We start from the raw sequence: 19968 nt of genomic DNA, 5'->3' as shown, positions 1-19968 counted from the left end.
ATCCCTAACCGATACATTAAATTCTAACATAATGTCGGACTTCAAAATGTTCTCTTTTGTAGATGCAGGTTGAATTGCATGAAGAAGACTGCTTTGACTTCTATGATGTCCTTAAAAGCTACATGTCCCTTTTGTACGTTTGAACAGCAAAAAAGATTTAAATTTTGGTGGAAAGTCAAAGATTTTGATATCTTTAGTAGAATATCAACAACAAATGATTACTGGCAATCGTGGATGTTATCTGGTAATAGTATAAGCAATTTGATTTATTCATTGATAGCAAAATTATTTCTTACAGGATGTCACTTTGATTAAATATGTAAGACAGTCACTATTAAACCTCTTCAACATCTCTCGACACCTACAGTTGAGAACGACTACGACAGGTAAAATGTGAAGGGTCGTCTCAAAAAAAAAATGAGATCATTATTGATAGTATGGCTTTCAATTACGACAATGATAAAACTTTCCTACAGAGTCCAAATGACATGTTTTTTTTCAATTTATTTTAAAGAAAATGATAGACTTTAAGTCACAATTTCATCTTATAGATGTTGTGCTTCTAGCTGTCCTGTTTAAATTTGGCAAACTAAAGGAACAAATCATATTTTACTGTAGTTGATATTTAATTAAACAATGATTATTTCGGTTGACACATGTCTGTTAGTTTTGGCCTTAGATATATGTACTCAATATATACTTTGTATCATTTCAATTCACCAATTTGGTGTTCCACTTGAATTCTGCATTCCCCAATCACTGCTCAAATGTTGTAACATTGAAACGAGGGTCAATTATACTTTTTTTTCAAATTCATTAAGGAAAAACTTTTACTCGAACAAGACATCTTGAAGCGGAGAAGACCGTCGTTGATATAAAGGAAAAACAAAAACCAAAAAAAAAAAAACGGGATATTTTCCTTCGACCTAAAAAATCAAAATGTTATTATCCCTCCAGAAATTGAATATGTACATCAACTAAGGTGACGATCGGTTGAAAAACACCAAGTTGTTCGTGTTCTCAAGTGTGATACGGACGGACTGTCCAGTATTCTTTTTCATTTTTGAAAAAAATCATAAAAGCTTTTACACCAACAAATTAAATAGTTATTGGCATGCGGCAAGTATTTGATAAAAGACGCACATAATAACAAAAGTGAAGAGAAAATGGGGTAGGATTCAGAATTATTGGAATATCTATTTAATTAATTCAACATGAAATGTCGTGCAAATACTTACGAAATAAGAATATTATGTGACAGAGACATATGTATGGCGGACGGATGCGGACGTTTCCCCTTTTCGTGTTTTCGGGGAAATCCAGAAAGCGAGAAAGCGAAAGCTAGAATTTGAGAAACCGGGAAATCGAGAAATCAAGAAATTGGGAAATCTAGAAATAGAGAAAGCAAAAACGCAAAATCGAGAATTCATTTCGCATTTTCGTGTTTTCTCTTTCGTGTTTTATGCGTTTTTGCTTTCTTGATTTCTCGATTTCTCGATTTTTCGATCTCATCTATTTTCCAGTTCTTGATTTCCCTATTTCTCGATTTTCCGATTTCCCGAATGCTCAATTTCTAGATTTTACTTTCTCGATTTCTCGAATTCCCAATTTCGCGTTTGCATAATGAAAGGAGAAGTCACAAAAACGCGAAAAGGTGAAATAAATGACCGCAAACGGCCACCATACATATATATATTTATTTATTTATTTGGTTGATATATTTTCTTAAACTATATAGTGAAAACAGTATAAAACCAATCCAATCCTAATCCAATCCAATATGGTACGCAAAGATAATCATGATGGTTTTTTGTCTTTGAGACGACCCTTCAATTTTACCTGTAAACTGTAGGTGTCATTAGTCGGTGCCGATTGATGTTGAAAAGGTCTATTTGCAAATCACAATCTATAATGAAATCCGTCGGGCAGTAATTTCTTGTTAAATGATACGTAATTTAATCCAATCCATCAGAAAGTCACTTTTTGTTAGTTGCCATTTTAATAAAAATCTGCGGGTAGTCAATTCACGTTGACCCTTTGATAAAAGACGTCTGATGTCACATCTTGTTACATAACACTTTGAATACATTTGTGACATTTTTACCTATTATGTCAGTGTTTTTCTCACATTGTTGTGAAAATAATATAATTTTATGCGACTTTCATACAAGTGAGAGGTTTACTTACCCTTATAAATCCAGGTTTAATCATCTAGTTCCAATATTTTATCGAAATACCTCTTCCAAGTCAAGTGTATGATAGTTTTTTTCAATTTTATTGGTGAGTTTGAGGTTAAGATTAGTCTAAGCTGTATCTTGTGTACTATTATTTTTCTGTTTGTCTTTTTCTTTATTAGCCATGGCATTGTCAGTTTATATTTGATTTATGAATGTCTCTCTGGTATCTGTCACCCCTCTTTTGTATAAGCCGTCGCGATTTGAGAACGTGACGTTATATATGGACGTCGATTTTATGAATGGATGCCAATTAGACATAGTGTCGATCTGAGTCTAATTTATATACTACCAATAACGTTAAATTCATGACGATGTTTAGATAAAATCCTTATAAACAAATCATTCATAAATCAATCGTTAATAACAAATTTAAATGATTTATGTCATTGCATTCTCAGAAGCAGATACTAATGCATTTGTTATGCAAGCCAACGTTTTAAATGCTAGTGCTGGATACCTTATAGAGGCGCATATGCAGCTTGCAACAGGGGAGAAGAGCATAAGTATTTGGATCGTCAATACAAACATACTACCGTATGGAGGATCTTGTGAAATTGAGGATGACATCTGGGGTAAGCTGGCTGGGATAGACTTTCTTGCTGACAGAATGCATTGTTTTCCTTAACTTTATATTTTGACAGCTTATCACTACATCACCTTCATTCATTATTGTTAATGTTCTTGTGAATTTTTGCTACTGATATAAAATAACAAGCTAAATAAAGGCTGTCAGAAATTTAAAGTATATATAATAAAGGAACTCAAAAATATCAAAACATAGAAGGGTCAGTGTCCTTGTGTTCGATGTATAAGCTATTTAAGGATTGGCGAGAGATGATTCTTTCTAAATTCTCCATACATTTTATATTGACACTTTTTTTTATCAAGATGCATTATTTCTCCATTGAAAACATATTTTCAAAGTTAGAGGAACCTTTATTAAACAAATAAAATGGACATTATAATGGAAACCCACTGTGAAGTTCTTCTTGTCCACTTCTTCTATAATTTAAAAGAGACGGGTTTTATAAAGGAGCTTATTACTTCGTAATGGTAGCCTTTTCCTCAATTCATCTGCTCTTATCGTAAATTAGATAGGTATGATTTCTAGGTTTTTTAAGACTCAGACATTTTTATATACTACTATATAGTTATATTCGCAGCGTACGAAGTGAGAGTTGTTTTTCATTTTGTAACATACCCCAAAAAGTATTATGTGAAGCGGCTTCGAATTCGTTTGGTAAAATACCCGTTTGTAGTTTTTTTGCAAAGCATCCTTATGCGAGTTAAATGAATATCTAGGACGCAAACAAGTTGGTTTCACAAAATATGAACCATTGTTTGTATAAGACCAACATGATCAGCCGGATTATTTACTTTCTAGTTAACAACAAATAAAAGAGCACAACATCGACTTCGCGGGCATCATAATAGATCTTGTTTGAAAGTATGTAAACTGTTTAAGGATGATTTTTTGTAAAAGATTATATGTATGAAGAATTTCAGAAAAGGTATCAAAAGTCATAGGTACTTGGGTACAGGACAATTATTTTGAGCCCTCTCCTTTTTTTCCAAAGTCCGTTTTTTTTTCTTTGTTAAATTTCATGATTTTCGCATTTCTGTATGCTATGAACATACGTATATTATAAATAAAGTGTATTTGCTATTAACTATCAATTCCAAGTTTCTGTTTTAAAACTTTGATTTTTTTCGAAAAATTAAGGATTTTCTTATCCCAGGAATAGATTACCTTAGCCGTATTTGGCACAACTTTTGGGTCCTCAATGCTCTTCAACTTTGTACTTGTTTAGCTTTATAACTTTTTTCATCTTAGCGTCACTGATGATTCTTGTGTAGACGAAACGCGCGTCTGGCGTATTGAATTACAATCCTGGTATCTTTGATAAATATTCACACCACTGGGTCGATGCCACTGATGGTGGATGTTTCGTCCCTGAGGGTATCACCAGCCCAGTAGTCAGCATTTCGGTGTGGACATGGATATCAATTATATGTTATTTGGGTTTTTTTTTTTTTTTTTTTTATAAATGTCCTGTTTGAAAACTTTGAATTTTTCGAAAACTAAGGATTTTCTTTTCCCAGGAATTGATTACCTTATCCTTATTTGGCACAACTTTTTGGAATTTTGGGTCCTCAATGTTCTTCAACTTTGTACTTGTTTGGCTTTATAACTAATTTTTTTCTGAGCGTCACTGATGAGTCCTCATATGTAGACGGAACGCGCGTCTGACGTATTAAATTATAATCCTGGTACCTTTGATAACTCTTCTTCTCCTGCTATATTATAAATAGAGTCTCTATATATAATAGGAGTATAATCATAGAATACATGCAGAATAACGCGAAAATAATTGTCCCATCCCCGAGTAATTGTGATTTTTAACTGGCCACCCGCTGATTGGCACTATGTTTGTGTAAATAAGATTGAAACAACACAAGGGGTCCTGTTAAATTATGATTTAGTTTAAAAGTTTACAGCCGGAAGTCTTGTCAATTAATAAAAAGTCGGTCAGACGACGGAAACAATATCTGGACGACTATTTTTTTCGGTTTTCTCCCAAAATAACCCAAACTGAAAAATCATAAGAATGGATGACACATGCGACTATGAATGGTACCTATAAGACACAGAGGCATAATGATTAATTTATTGCTGAAGGAAGAGACGCGACACACAAAATTAGGTCTTCTCGTTTAATAGTATAGATTGGTACAAATTGCACGTGCATCAAAAGAAGAAGCAAATATTATTTTCAAGGTTTTGGTTTAACCAAACTGAAGATCTAGCCACTCCGTTCTAGATGATGTGAGCACTCTACCTCAACCACATAATCGTATGTGGTTGAGTCATAAATGATGAGACATTTAATTAATAAAAATTTAACTGATTTTTATAACGAAATACGTCAATAAAATGATTTATAACTTATTGAATTGTCAATTTTAACTAACATCATTGATTAAAACTAATTAGGTTTAGGGGAAAAGAAAGTAACAACAAATGGATGGAATGACGAAGGGTTTCGAACCTCAAATGATACCAGTTATGACTGGAAAGAGCAGCTGATGTATCGAATAGTTCAGACGAATTCCGAAGGAAAGGAAACACTTCTGTATTACGGTTGTACGTTACATATACATTAAGTTTGGAATAATGTCATCGTGTTGATTATGTTTAAAGTATTAAGGTTTTAAATATCTTTCCATATGTTAGAATATATTTTCAGATAGAGTTGTGAATAGATCTCAATCGAGTAAAAATTAAACACTGTGTTTGCTACGAATAAAAAAATTGTAATAAATTGAGACAGATAACACAGTTACAAAAAATAAAACGACAGAGACAGAATAATTAAAGGATGAGGATGAGGAACAAAAAAATGGGCCTAAAACGATATCAAGTTACAAATTTCATTTTCACAATATAAGATATCAGAACCATTCCCTGTTAAGAAATAGATTAAAATGTCAAAGAGACTGTCAGTTGTGTGATTAATATAACCAAATTTATTGCCACCAGATTAACTCCATACTCTGACATTTGAGTTACAACATATTAAATAGCAAGTACTAAAAAAAAACAATTTCATACTCTTTTGTACACGTGATTAGCTATATACAAACACTCTAAAAGATAGACAAACATATGCAATCTTATAAAAATGAGGTATCAAATTTACATGTCCGGATTTTAAGATAAATATGTAAATCATCGTTTTACCCTTATAAATGTTTTTGTGGGACAAATGTGTTAAAATTCTGGTATGATTTAATTTTTAATTTTTTCAATTGGACATTCTTTTTTTACCAGCAGAACATGCTGAGAACAATCAAAACCAATCTCTATTTAAAGGCTAACTTATAAGTTCCATTAATACGGACCCAAATAAGGTCTGATGTTTTTTTTAACATTATATTTCTCATAAAAACCGATATATATAGCTTATTTTTGCAGAATTGAACCAAACTGATCACTGTTTATGAATTAACATAGCTTCTGCAAAGAGTAGGTTATAGTATTTTACCGCCGTTATTTCTAGCACAATGTTTGAAACAGTATTTTTTTGTTTTCCTTATGATAGCTAATGTCCCTCGAATATATAATTACAGCAGAGACAGAGAACTATATCAAAGTAAAGCCTGGTATTGAGACAGATGGTTACAATGTTACAATAAAGATACAGATCTATGATATCTTTATTGATTATACAGAATGTACCAAACATATTGGACAGGTATGTCATCGATTATACAGAATGTACCAAACTTATTGGACAGGTATGTCATCGATTATACAGAATGTACCAAACATATTGGACAGGTATGTCATCGATTATACAGAATGTACCAAACTTATTGTACAGGTATGTCATCGATTATACAGAATGTACCCAACATATTGGACAGGTATGTCATCGATTATACAGAATGTACCAAACATATTGTACAGGTATGTCATCGATTATACAGAATGTACCAAACATATTGGACAGGTATGTCATCGATTATACAGAATGTACCAAACTTATTGTACAGGTATGTCATCGATTATACAGAATGTACCAAACTTATTGTACAGGTATGTCATCGATTATACAGAATGTACCAAACTTATTGTACAGGTATGTCATCGATTATACAGAATGTACCAAACATATTGGACAGGTATGTCATCGATTATACAGAATGTACCAAACTTATTGTACAGGTATGTCATCGATTATACAGAATGTACCAAACATATTGGACAGGTATGTCATCGATTATACAGAGTGTACCAAACTTATTGTACAGGTATGTCATCGATTATACAGAATGTACCAAACATATTGGACAGGTATGTCATCGATTATACAGAATGTACCCAACATATTGGACAGGTATGTCATCGATTATACAGAATGTACCCAACATATTGGACAGGTATGTCATCGATTATACAGAGTGTACCAAACTTATTGTACAGGTATGTCATCGATTATCCAGAGTGTACCAAACTTATTGTACAGGTATGTCATCGATTATACAGAATGTACCCAACATATTGTACAGGTATGTCATCGATTATACAGAATGTACCAAACATATTGGACAGGTATGTCATCGATTATACAGAATGTACCAAACTTATTGTACAGGTATGTCATCGATTATACAGAATGTACCAAACATATTGGACAGGTATGTCATCGATTATACAGAGTGTACCAAACTTATTGTACAGGTATGTCATCGATTATACAGAATGTACCAAACATATTGGACAGGTATGTCATCGATTATACAGAATGTACCAAACATATTGGACAGGTATGTCATCGATTATACAGAATGTATTAAACTTATTGTACAGGTATGTCATCGATTATACAGAATGTACCAAACATATTGGACAGGTATGTCATCGATTATACAGAGTGTACCAAACTTATTGTACAGGTATGTCATCGATTATACAGAGTGTACCAAACTTATTGTACAGGTATGTCATCGATTATACAGAGTGTACCAAACTTATTGTACAGGTAAGGATGCATAGCAATAAACAAAACAAAAATACAGAAGCGCATATTACAAATAATAAGATATAACCCTCATATTTATCTATAACATGTAACAAACTATCAGCAGATATATATATTTATAAATATACTTATGTTAAGAAAAAAGCAAAAATAACAATCAGCAAAATAAGTGAGACCAGTATGAGCACAAATATATATAAAAATAGAGGTCTACGTTTAATCGTTTCACAAATGGAATAACCGTTTCACAAATGATATCGGATATGTTCCTTACGTCGTAACTACAATCCCCTTCCCTTTCATGAATGTGACCTACCGAATTAGACTATTTACCGGATTTTTAATCACATAAGCAACACGACGGGTGCCACATGTGGAGCAGGATCTGCTTACCCTTCCGGAGCACCTGAGATCACCCCTAGTTTTTGGTGGGGTTCGTGTTGTTTATTCTTTAGTTTTCTATGTTGTGTCGTGTGTACCATTGTTTTTCTATTTTTCTTTTTCATTTTTAACCTTGGCTTTCAGTTTGTTTTAGATTTATGAGTTTGACTATCCCTTTGGTATCTTTCGTCCCTCTTTTAATCAGAAAACACAAAACATACAGTATCTTTATTAGTTGTTCAAAAAGTAAACTAACAAAAATAATGCAATTCGATGAAAATTCAAAACGGAAAATCCCTTTTTAAATGTCAAAATCAAAAGTTCGAACACATCAAACGGATGGATAACAACTATCATTTTCCTGACTGCATTTTATAATTGTAATTTCCTAAAAATGTATACATATGAGAGATTTATTATTGCAATTTTTGAAATATCTACATACAGTGAAATGTACCGGATATCAGAATGCGAGTCCCTATCATTGCGATATTCACTTAGTCGAATTATTTGAATTTAGAAGACTTCGAATTAGTTTATGAATCTATTGTTCCTTATTCAGTATTTATATAAACAATATACGACTGGAAAAAATCAAGTAAAATTAATAAAAATACCGGACTCCAAGATAAACGAAAAGGCCTTTATAAATTGTTAAAATCAAAAGCTCAATGAAATTAAACGATTGAAAACAATTGTCATTTTCATATTCCTGACTTTCACGTTTGACCACCTAGGTTGACTTTCTTTCGAAATCATGCAAATTTCCCAGATTTTTTTTCATTGCTATATGAAAGGATTTATGGAATCTTAACATCTGAAAACTGTTGACTCATTTACCATTTTTTTCAATTTCTTTTATTCAAAATCTTATCGAATAATAGTGACATTAAATGCTGAATATATTGAGAAACAACCAAACATTTCACTGTAAATGGGTAAATCTAGAGAACATATAAAAAGTTGTGGATTCTGAACAATAATCAACTTAATACTAACGTCGCTGTTTGATTATTGTTTAACGAGTCCATTACTTCTTATAAATTCTCTAATGCATATGTTAACTTTTCTAAATACACAAATATTTCAAAAATAGGAAAATAAAAATATAGCTTTGTGTTGAAGGCCATACTAAACGTATAGTAGTTTCCTTTAACAAATTGAGACTTGGACGGAGAGTTGTCTCTCATATTGTTTTTAATCTATAACCTTACCATAACATTCGTTGAGGGTTTTATAAATTATCTACGCAAAACCAATTTCGTTTTATAATCAAAAAATGAGCAACACTTTACATATCAATAACAGTTATGCACGTTTTAGGTTTTACCCAATTATACCACATCAGACCAAAATAGTGTATCGTCATTCTTAAATTTATCAGCGAAAAGCGTGGACTATTACTGGAAAGCAGGAAATGTAAAACAAGTTGCCATGAATGCAGAGGTTGCCGGAACACCCGTCATGGATTTGGTATGTTATTTTTCTAACATCATAATCAATGAGCAATTTGATTTTGTTTTTATTTAACGATCACAGAGAATTTTTGTTCACAATATTAGAACTTGTATTTTCAGCCTACGTCGAACTTCTGTATTGACTGATATGTATGTGTTTGCAATTTGTAGTATCAAAACTTATCATATATATAGAATTACAAATGGTTAAGTCTGGATCTCGAAACAAAACAGTTAGTAGGCAAAATTAATATGCAAATCTGATAACCAGTAGAATATAATATACAAGTATACAAAATCATCAACATATATATCCAATAGGTATAATATATGCAGAGAAGTAATACTAAATCTAAAAAAATTAGCTCGTTTCTACAATGACAATTTACTTTAGAATACAACTACGACAATAATTGATACTGAACCTGGACAATGGTTGAATATAGGTGTAGAAATACTGTCTGATGGTTCAAGTATCACAAAAACATTTGATGAACTGTGGAATATGTATCAACATCCTGATTTTGGAGAAGTCAACACACAAACTGATATAATAGAGGTAATTGTGTTGAGCTTTAAAGAACATTGACTTTGTTCAAATCAATTTCAATATCATTATTTATTTTCAAGCTTCAAAATGCTTCTTGATTTCTGATACTGTTCTTTAAGAATCTTAATTGTCTACAGAGGTTGACATATTTGAGTTAAATCAACCCTTATCAACTTCTAATAGCAGTCAATCAATTTGACATATTTTTATAACGTGTTGTAGCATTAAAATAGGTAGAACATTCAACGTTCTGTTGAAAACTATGTGTGATAATTTTTCAAACATTGGTTAAGAATACCAAAGGGACATTTTATACTCATAAGTGGAAGAGAATTTAACTGAGTTGCAAAAATAAAGCATACGAATGACAACAATAGTACACAAAAACTAAAAACAGCGACCCTGACAGCCTACTGAAAACATGGAAGACCTCAGGTGCTGAGAATTGATAACAAATCCTACTTAAACATTATTTCAAACAGAAATTTTTTATCTAATGACTGTAAAAAAGATTATGTGAGACTCTGTTTTTGTCGATTTGACTTCTTTACATCTATGTACGCTTTTAATTTTATTATCATTTTTAGACTTTTCTAACAATTGGCCAATTACTCTTTTCTTTTAAAAGATATAAAGGTGGTACATGCTACATGTCTATGAGTCAAATTATTTTCTTTTTTTTTTTGACAGATGGGTATGCCTTTTTTCGGATATTCATGTGTTAGTTTTGCATTTTATTATGTGTTCATGAACCTTTTCCTCAACAGTATTTCAACTGATGGTTGTTGTTGGGTTTTTGTATTATCCCTTACATCTCATGTGCTTCTCCTGCAGAAATTATCCACAATTTTTCAAATAGAGAATTTTTTTAGGGGTGGGGGGATAATTGATAATAACAACAGGAATTACCTTTATCAAACGACATAAAATGAATTACAAAGCGGTTATATAATTACCTATTGTGTTTATTGCATCAAATAACATATTTTGGTATCGTTATTTATAGACGTATTTGAATATATACATCTATGGAATAACTGTTTCACATAAAAAATTATGATATCGGATATGTTCCTTACATCGTAACTACTACCCGCTTCCCTTTCATGAATGTGATCTACCGAATTGAACTATTTACTGGATTTGTTATAACATGAGCAACACGACGGGTGCCACATGTGGAGCAGGATCTGCTTACCCTTCTGGAGCACCTGGATATCACCCCTAGTTTTTGGTGGGGTTCGTGTTACCACTGTGCTTAAACGGCCGTGGGTAACTTAAGTTACCCACAGCCCAAGATGGCGGACTCTAAACTCATTGAGATTATAATTAATACGAAATCTACTGTTTGCAACGTTTTTCATGATCAATGTAAATATTGATAGGAGTTTTGAATAAAGAAACCACTTACCATCACTACAAATTTGTTAATTTTGACTTCACTTTAGCGCAAGGCCAACTTTAAAAAAATGCATAAGATGTTCGTAACTTATAAGTCAAAAATAATCAGACTGTCCGTAACTTTATTTTCGGATGTGGGTAACTTTTTTTCAAAATTGTAAGATTAACAATTTCAAAACTTAAAGGACAATTAACACTATCAAACTCCTTAACTATTACATAGATTTATACAATAACGATATGCTTCAAACTAAACAAGAGAAAAAAGCAAGCCAGAGTGTCACGAATTTCCGTTTAATTTTTAAAAATTATTCCCAGGATAAAACGGGATCTTACGGTATGGCAAAAATTATCTAACATTCTTGTTAACTGATGATGCCTTGGAAAACAATGATATCCTTTCCTTTAAATAATTTCTGAATTGTTAGCCAAACTGAAAAGTATGGTCTCTTCACTATATATAGTGTGGTGTGTTGTTGATTGTGAGAAAAATAAAATGCAAATATCTAGGAGTAGATAAAAGGCTATAGTGTTGAACAGGTGTCAGTTTATCATACATGTAACGACAAAAGTAGATTTAAAATCTTCTAAAAGTTTCATTGACCTCAGGGATTCAATAAGATCGGGTATCAAATCACATATCTTCGTTAGAGGTTTGGACTCATTCATCTATGTATTTCTGCTAAGGATCGACCTCCGAACTTGTTCTCCTAAGGTGATGTTGATATGTTCACAATTAATGTAATTTCTCAATTGGAAATGGTGAGATTTAAAAAATTATAACCTGCATGTCATTCGTTGAAAGCTACTGACATCATTCTAAAGTTACGGACATCCCTATTTGTATAAGAAAAAAAGTTACGGACAAGTTGTTTTGAAGTTACGGACATCATAAGTGTTTTGGAAAATCGTGCTGTAATCGTTTATTTTGTAGTAAACACGTTTTACATTGCAGAGTTTCCCTAAAAGATTTATATAACTTTTTATTTACTGGACATTTCTTTTGTATTCATGGTATTGTCATTATATAGGAGCAAACTTCCTATCCGATGCCAGACGGCTCCATCTTGGGCTGTGGGTAACTTAAGTTACCCACGGCCGTTTAAGCACAGTGGTTACTTTTTCTTTAGTTTTCTATGTTGTGTCATGTGTACTATTGTGTTTCTTTTTGTCCTTTTCATTTTTAGCCATGGCGTTGTCAGTTTGTTTTATGAGTTTGACTGTCTCTCTGGAATCTTTTGTCCCACTTCTAGATATGCAATGTTTTAATCCTAAACTCGTAACTCGCATTTCAATAGCTTCACTATAGCTTATAAATGCTCCAATTTATTTTAGCAATTGACAACTTTTTCCACGATACTGGCTGAAACATCTAATGCAGTTGATGGAACATCCACTGTGAATTTAGACCAGGTTGCTAATAGTATTGGTACAATTATTGGAAACAAGATATTCACTGCAAATTCTTCAGCAGTATGTTTAATTTCTTATTCTTAGAAAGATAAAAATGACTCTAAAGCAAAACTAGGAATCCCAGAAATCATTAAAAGACGGCGAATGGCTGGTGCATTATAAGTGCAAAGCTTTTTTTATGGATGCATCACTCGTCATGTTAACTCCAACTCAGATAAAATTTTCAAATCAGGATTTAGACAGCTTCGTTAATTCTTTCAATTTTCTGACATCTGAAGATGTTCAAGAAATACTACCACAAGATATCAGGATATGGGTAGTAAGTCGAATATTACCCGAAATTTGCAACATGCAAAGTATCAAATTCTGTCACGTTTAAAAAAAAAGTAAAATCACAATAATGCCGAGCGCAGAAGAAAAGTGTTTTATGGGTTGGTAAAACCAAAAGCGTAAACACATCAACCGAATAGTTAACAACTACTAGTATTAAGTGATTTAGTGAATAACTTATTTGGGTCAGTTCATCAAACATACGATTTGAGACAAAATGTAATAAAAAAACATGATATTATAGACAATGTAGTTTTACTGCTTGTTTGTTATTTTACATACAATGGGATATCGGGTTTGCCGAGGAGAAGACCTTCACCATGGGTTTAAACCCCTATCTGTATCAAACGACAAGGAAAAATAAAAACATCCATTATATGCAAGATTTGAAGAAAGTTGTACAACATTATCCCGACCAATTTCAAGAGGGACATTCTTTTTTTTAATGATTTTAAGAACTCTTAACTGCTATTTTTTTTGAGTGAATTAAACTCACTTATCAAGATATAAAAATTAAAATAACACACATACTGAGCCCCGAAGAAAATTCAAAACGGTAAATCCATAATCAAATTGCAAATCAAAAGCTCGAACACATAAAACGAATGGCATTAACGGTAATATTCCTGACTTGGTACAAGCATTTTCTGGTATATAAACGTTAGTTTTCCTTGGTCATTTATGTTTAAAATATTTCTATAATTGCATGAAGCAAGAATCAGATGGGAACATTGAATTTGTACGATCGTTAAAACAAATACTTCAAGTCACTTAGTACATAGAAATTTATCATATTTCGTATGGTGGTAAAATGTTTTCTCTTTGGGATCTGGAACCGCGTAAAAATATATATATTCCACAATTTTCTGATTTCTCTCTTTTGCCGGCTCTTGAATATTTTCTTTTAATAAAGATGCAATAGTATACACCTATAGAATTGCGTATATTTGGTAGTTTAATAGTGTAAAAGGTATCGATAAATGTTTAAAAAAAAACACACTGGCAAGAGAGTAAAATATTTGGTTTCTTGTGGAGAATTGTCGCACTGGCAATAGAATACGTGTCTCTATGTTAATTATTCTTGCTTTTGTTTGTACTGTATACTTGTCAGGTAGTTTTCTCATTTTAGCGATATTTTGTTAACAAGTCATATATAACGGAGGTTTGGCTAGCAATACGACCAGGGTTCGTCCCTCTTTTTTTGAACTCACAATTTTGTCATAAGACCTTCTGTACAAAGTAAAGAATATAAAAAAAATTACCAAACAGTTCGTATGTTGGCATCTCTTTGTAGCACTCCAGTGTTTCTGTTGTTCTGATGTGTTTCCCTCGGTTTAAGTTTTTAACCTAATTGTTTTATCTCTCAATAGACTGATGACTTTTGTACAGCGGTAAACTGTAGCAGTATGGGGTATATTATATAGATAATAGATTGGTTATATTTGTACATGTTGTAGTCCAAGGCATTTGAAGGAAATAAAGGTCTATTGGAAAAACTTGTAAAATTGACCAGTAATGAGACATATCCCAAGTATGAAGACTACATTTCTACGTGTCAAGGTAATATCTTAAAACTAAATATGATTTTTATAAATTGTGATCTCGATGGAGAGTTGCCTTATTAGCACTCATACCACATCTATTTATATCTATATATGATGTATGATATAATGAAATCCAAAAAAAAAATCCAGAACAGAAAGACCTTTGTATTATAGAATGGAAAAATCTAAAGGTCTCACACACCAACGAATGATAAACATCTACCATTATTATAGGCATTTTATTGTGTAGAAAATGAATAAACCTGGTTTAAATGCTAGCTAATCCTCTCATTTGTATGATCAATATTTACACAAACGAATTTGGCAAATCGTAAGTGAAGAAATATAGACAGTTTGCAATTGATCTGAATATTTGTTAGAATTTGTTTAGAAATATAGGAAGGAATATATAAAAAATAAGAGTTTCATAAGATTTCTTGATAATTATCAAAAATTTCTCCTTATTCATGAACCTATTTATACAGTACGTTATCACTTCTAAAACAAATGATATACACCCTCAAGTTACAAATATCGAACATGCTTTGTTATTTTCTAAACATTCAGTAGCAAAATTACTCACTCCAACCACATAATAGTGGCAAATCTATTCAGGTATGCTAAGGGTCCTGAACAATGCTTTGGAAGCCATATTACCGAAAACATCAGTGGATACACCAACAATATTGGATATATATACCATAATGTCAGATATCTCCAGCAGACAGGAGTTATCGGAACCAAACAATGCTGATCTTACTTCTGTAGAAAGAGCATTTATTGCTTCAAAGATCGCTATGAAGAATGAACTTTAGGCGGATATAAAAAATGACGATGTAAGTAGATTTTACAATTAAAGCAGCTTTATTTTACAAAGCTTAGATGTTTTATAAGAAATTGACCACCACAACCACAAATCAGCATATAGTATTGGTACTTTTGTATAATTTTTTTATGTAAACTAATAATTGCAATAAAAGTTCATTTGGAAAACATTTAACTGACTAATTTTGGATAATCACACGTCTGGTAAAACACATTTTGAAAAACAAGCAAAAAATAAATAAAGCCAACAGTAGTAAAACTCTGTTTAATAGTCATAAATCGATAAAATGAAAACAAATCCGTGTTACGAACTAAAACATAGGGAAACACATCAAATGTGTGAGTAGTCTAAACTGCAACAATAACAAATGACAAAATACATAGAAACGGAATATTTGATAACATTTGCCATATTCCTGGTACAGGAACAAAAATAATTGGTTAAACCTGGTTGTATGGCTAGAGAAATCGCCCACCTATATGGCAATGTAAACAATACTGCCAATATGACAACACCACGTGACAGGAATACAGTACAAATATACGCAAGAACAATCTGGATAGAGACATACAAAACAAAATGATATATCTGTACATTGTAACATTAATGGTTAAATTTCCTTTGATCATCTGGTGAGTAAACTCGGTTATTTTTAGCAGAGTGCGTTAACTGAATTATTTGTTTAGTTATTTCACTCTCCAATTCCGCCGTAGAGAACTTCTCGTTTGAAAAGCAAAGAATGGGAGGAGCTTTAACCAGACTAATCCAGTACATTTACTTCCTTCTCAGAAGTTGTTAATGCACAGTTTAGCTCCGCCTCCTTGAGGTAGTAATTAGGGAGTAACCATTTGAACTTCAAGGGGACTATGTTTTTTGTCTCAGTCGGAAATTTTTTTCAATATTCCACACTATGAGGTATGGGGAAAATCTGGATTCAGAATTTATTTTTTGTCATCTGCTTGACCAGAATAAAAAAACACTTTTCATTTAATTGGGGATCAGAATATCTTTTTAGAAGAATAGAAAAACATACCCCCCCCCCCCCCCCACACACACACATAAAGTTCGATTTTCGTGCATTGAACAAGCTTCAAACATTTGTCCCTCGACCTTACATGAATTCAACACGCAATCAATTAACCGATCGCCCCCAATTTTGGGGAACGAATGAACATTTTGATTTACCTTCATAATTGGTATTAGGGATATGTTTCCTTTATATCGCAACGTCCTTTGAAACTACAAGTCTTTTTTTTTGTGTTTTGAAGGCAAATAATCATAGAATACATTTTTGCATTACCCCGTCCCCCTTATTAGCTCACCATCTTCTCCTCTGAAACTGCTGGGCCAAAATAATCCAAACTTGGCCATAATCATCATTGGGGTATCTTGTTTAAAAAATGTGTGGCGTGACCCTGAAAACCAACCAAGATGGCTGCCATGGCTAAAAATAAAACATAGGGGTAAAATGTAGAATTTGGCTTATAACTAAAAAAAACAACAAAGCATTTAGAGCAAATCTAACATGGGGTAAAATAATGTATTAGGTCAAGATCTATCTGCCCTGAAATTTTCAGACAAATCGGACAACCCGTTGTTGGGTTGCTGCCTCTGAATAAGTAATTTTAAGGAAATTTTGCAGTTTTTGCTTATTATCTTGAATATTATTATAGATAGAGATAAACTGTAAACAGCCATAATGTTCTTCAAAGTAAGATCTACAAATACGTCAACATGACCAAAATTTTCATTTTACCCCTCAAGGAGCTATTGCCCTTTATTTTACAATTTTCATAATTTTTTGTAAATTTTTGTAAATGTTTAGAATATATAATTTTCCACTGTTATTACTGGGCCAAGTTCATTATAGATAGAGATAATTGTAGCAAGAAGAATGTCCAGTAAAGTAAGATCTACAAACACATCATGATCACCAAAACACAATTTTGTCATGAATTTATCTGTGTCTATTGTTTAATATGCAAGCTGAGTGACATAGACTATTGAGAGCCTCTAGTTTCTCTCCCTATCACACCCCCTTTTTCAAGAACTTTTGAGAAGAAAAAAAAATTACTATCGAGTTGGAATCAAACGGCAACGAATTTTAAACGTACCTTTTTCGGACAAACAAATCCAACATCTTTTTCTGAATTCAGATATAGTATCACGCCACTGTTTGATTGATGTACTTAAAAGTGCAGAAATGTTTTATTTGTTAAGGTTTAACCTTTAGGTTGCACTTTGAAGTTGTTAATGCACAGTCTAACTCCGCCTCCTTGAGGAAGTAATTAGGGAGTAACCATTTGAACTTCAAGGGGACTATGTTTTTTGTCTCAGTCGGAATTTTGTTACAATATTCCACTCTATAAGGTATGGGGAAAATCTGGATTCAGAATTTATTTTTTGTGATCTGCTTGACCAGAATAAAAAAAGAACTTTTCATCAAATTGGGGATCAGAATATCTTTTTAGAAGAATAGGAAACATACCCCCCCCCCCACACACACACACACATACAGTTGGATTTTCGTGCATTGAACAAGCTTCAAACATTTGTCCCTCGACCTTACATGAATTCAACACGCAATCAATTAACCGATCGTCCCCATTTTTAGGGTACGAATGAACATTTTGATTTACCTTCATAATTGGTATTAGGGATATGTTTCCTTTATATCGCAACGTCCCGTGAAACTACATGTCTTTTTTTTTTATGTTTTGATGGCAAATAATCATAGAATACATTTTTGCATTACCCCGTCCCCCCCTTTTTAGCTCACCATCTTGTCCTCTGAAACTACTGGGCTAAAATAATCCAAACTTGGCCATAATCATCATTGGGGTATCTAGTTTAAGAAGTGTGTGGCGTGACCCTGAAAACCAACCAAGATGGCTGCCATGGCTAAAAATAAAACATAGGGGTAAAATGTAGAATTTGGCTTATAACTAAAAAAAACAAGGCATTTAGAGCAAATCTAACATGGGGTAAAATAATTTATTAGGTCAAGATCTATCTGCCCTGAAATTTTCAGACAAATCGGACAACCCGTTGTTGGGTTGCTGCCCCTGAATAAGTAATTTTAAGGAAATTTTGCAGTTTTTGCTTATTATCTTGAATATTATTATAGATAGAGATAAACTGTAAACAGCAATAATGTTCAGCAAAGTAAGATCTGCAAATACGCCAACATGACCAAAATTGTCATTTTACCCCTCAAGGAGTTATTGCCCTTTATTTTACAATTTTCATAATTTTTTGTAAATTTTTGTAAATTCTTAGAATATATAATTTTCCACTGTTATTACTGGGCCAAGTTCATTATAGATAGAGATAATTGTAGCAAGAAGAATGTCCAGTAAAGTAAGATCTACAAACACATCATGATCACCAAAACACAATTTTGTCATGAATTTATCTGTGTCTATTGTTTAATATGCAAGGTGAGTGACACAGGCTCTTGAGAGCCTCTAGTTTCTCTCCCTACCACACCCCCTTTTTCAAGAACTTTTGAGAAGAAAAAAAAAATGACTATCGAGTTTGATTCAAACGGCAACGAATTTTAAACGTACCTTTTTCGGACAAACAAATATTTTTTTCTGAAATCAGATATAGTATCACGCCACTATTTGATTGATGTAGTACTTAAAAGTGCAGAAATGTTTTATTTGTTAGGGTTTAACCTTTAGGTTGCACTTTGTAAATACAGCTGTTTCTCAAAACACGCCTCTTTTGGGGAGATCTTGAATATTCATAGAAAATTAATTTCGTTTACATGCTGATTCCCAGTTATGCTTTTTGTGGTTCATCTCACATAGACATAACTTGGGAATGTTACCAGTACATTTACATGTGCATATTGATTACATTGAGATCTGTGGTAACCTTTCATTCGAGGTAGGGGTAGTTAAGAAAATTAATGTTAGTTTTAACTCTGAGAAGTTCAGGGCATATAAACGTTGAAAATATGCCGCACAGCCCTATATTTTGACCTTTGAAAAAAATTGTGGTGCAAATGAACTTTCAATTCTAGGATAAGATTTTTTTCAAAACTTCATAGCAAAAGTGGTACAGTTTGAGTCATAAAAGGAGTTCCTATGGGAAATTGCATTGTCAATATTTACAGAAATGCAACCTTCATAGGGTGAAAAGGGGAACATTCAGAATTTAACCAAATTTGCTTTATTTCACAGATTTTAAAGAAATTAACTCAAATATGAAGTTTTATAAACATTTAATGAAGATTGATAGAATCCTTAGTTTACTTAAAGTGCTGGATACAAAAT

General features: G+C 32.4%; 1 protein-coding gene across 1 annotated transcript in view; it reads left to right on the top strand.

Moving 5' to 3' along the window:
* LOC139487446 (uncharacterized) overlaps positions 1–19968 on the top strand; it is a 50203-nt gene that overhangs the window by 28162 nt on the left and 2073 nt on the right. Inside the window, exons 6-14 of the mRNA XM_071272230.1 lie at positions 63–244; positions 2636–2809; positions 5233–5382; positions 6369–6493; positions 9488–9637; positions 10016–10180; positions 12908–13045; positions 14773–14875; positions 15475–15695. Of these exons, the coding sequence (XP_071128331.1) occupies positions 63–244; positions 2636–2809; positions 5233–5382; positions 6369–6493; positions 9488–9637; positions 10016–10180; positions 12908–13045; positions 14773–14875; positions 15475–15674 (1387 nt within the window). The 3' untranslated portion in view covers positions 15675–15695. The remainder of the gene's footprint in view (positions 1–62; positions 245–2635; positions 2810–5232; positions 5383–6368; positions 6494–9487; positions 9638–10015; positions 10181–12907; positions 13046–14772; positions 14876–15474; positions 15696–19968) is intronic.

This window comes from Mytilus edulis, chromosome 9 (genome assembly GCF_963676685.1).
Source record: "Mytilus edulis chromosome 9, xbMytEdul2.2, whole genome shotgun sequence".
NCBI lineage: Eukaryota > Metazoa > Mollusca > Bivalvia > Mytilida > Mytilidae > Mytilus > Mytilus edulis.
The sequence above is the reverse complement of the archived record's forward strand: the minus strand, read 5'-3'. Positions and strand labels throughout refer to the sequence as shown.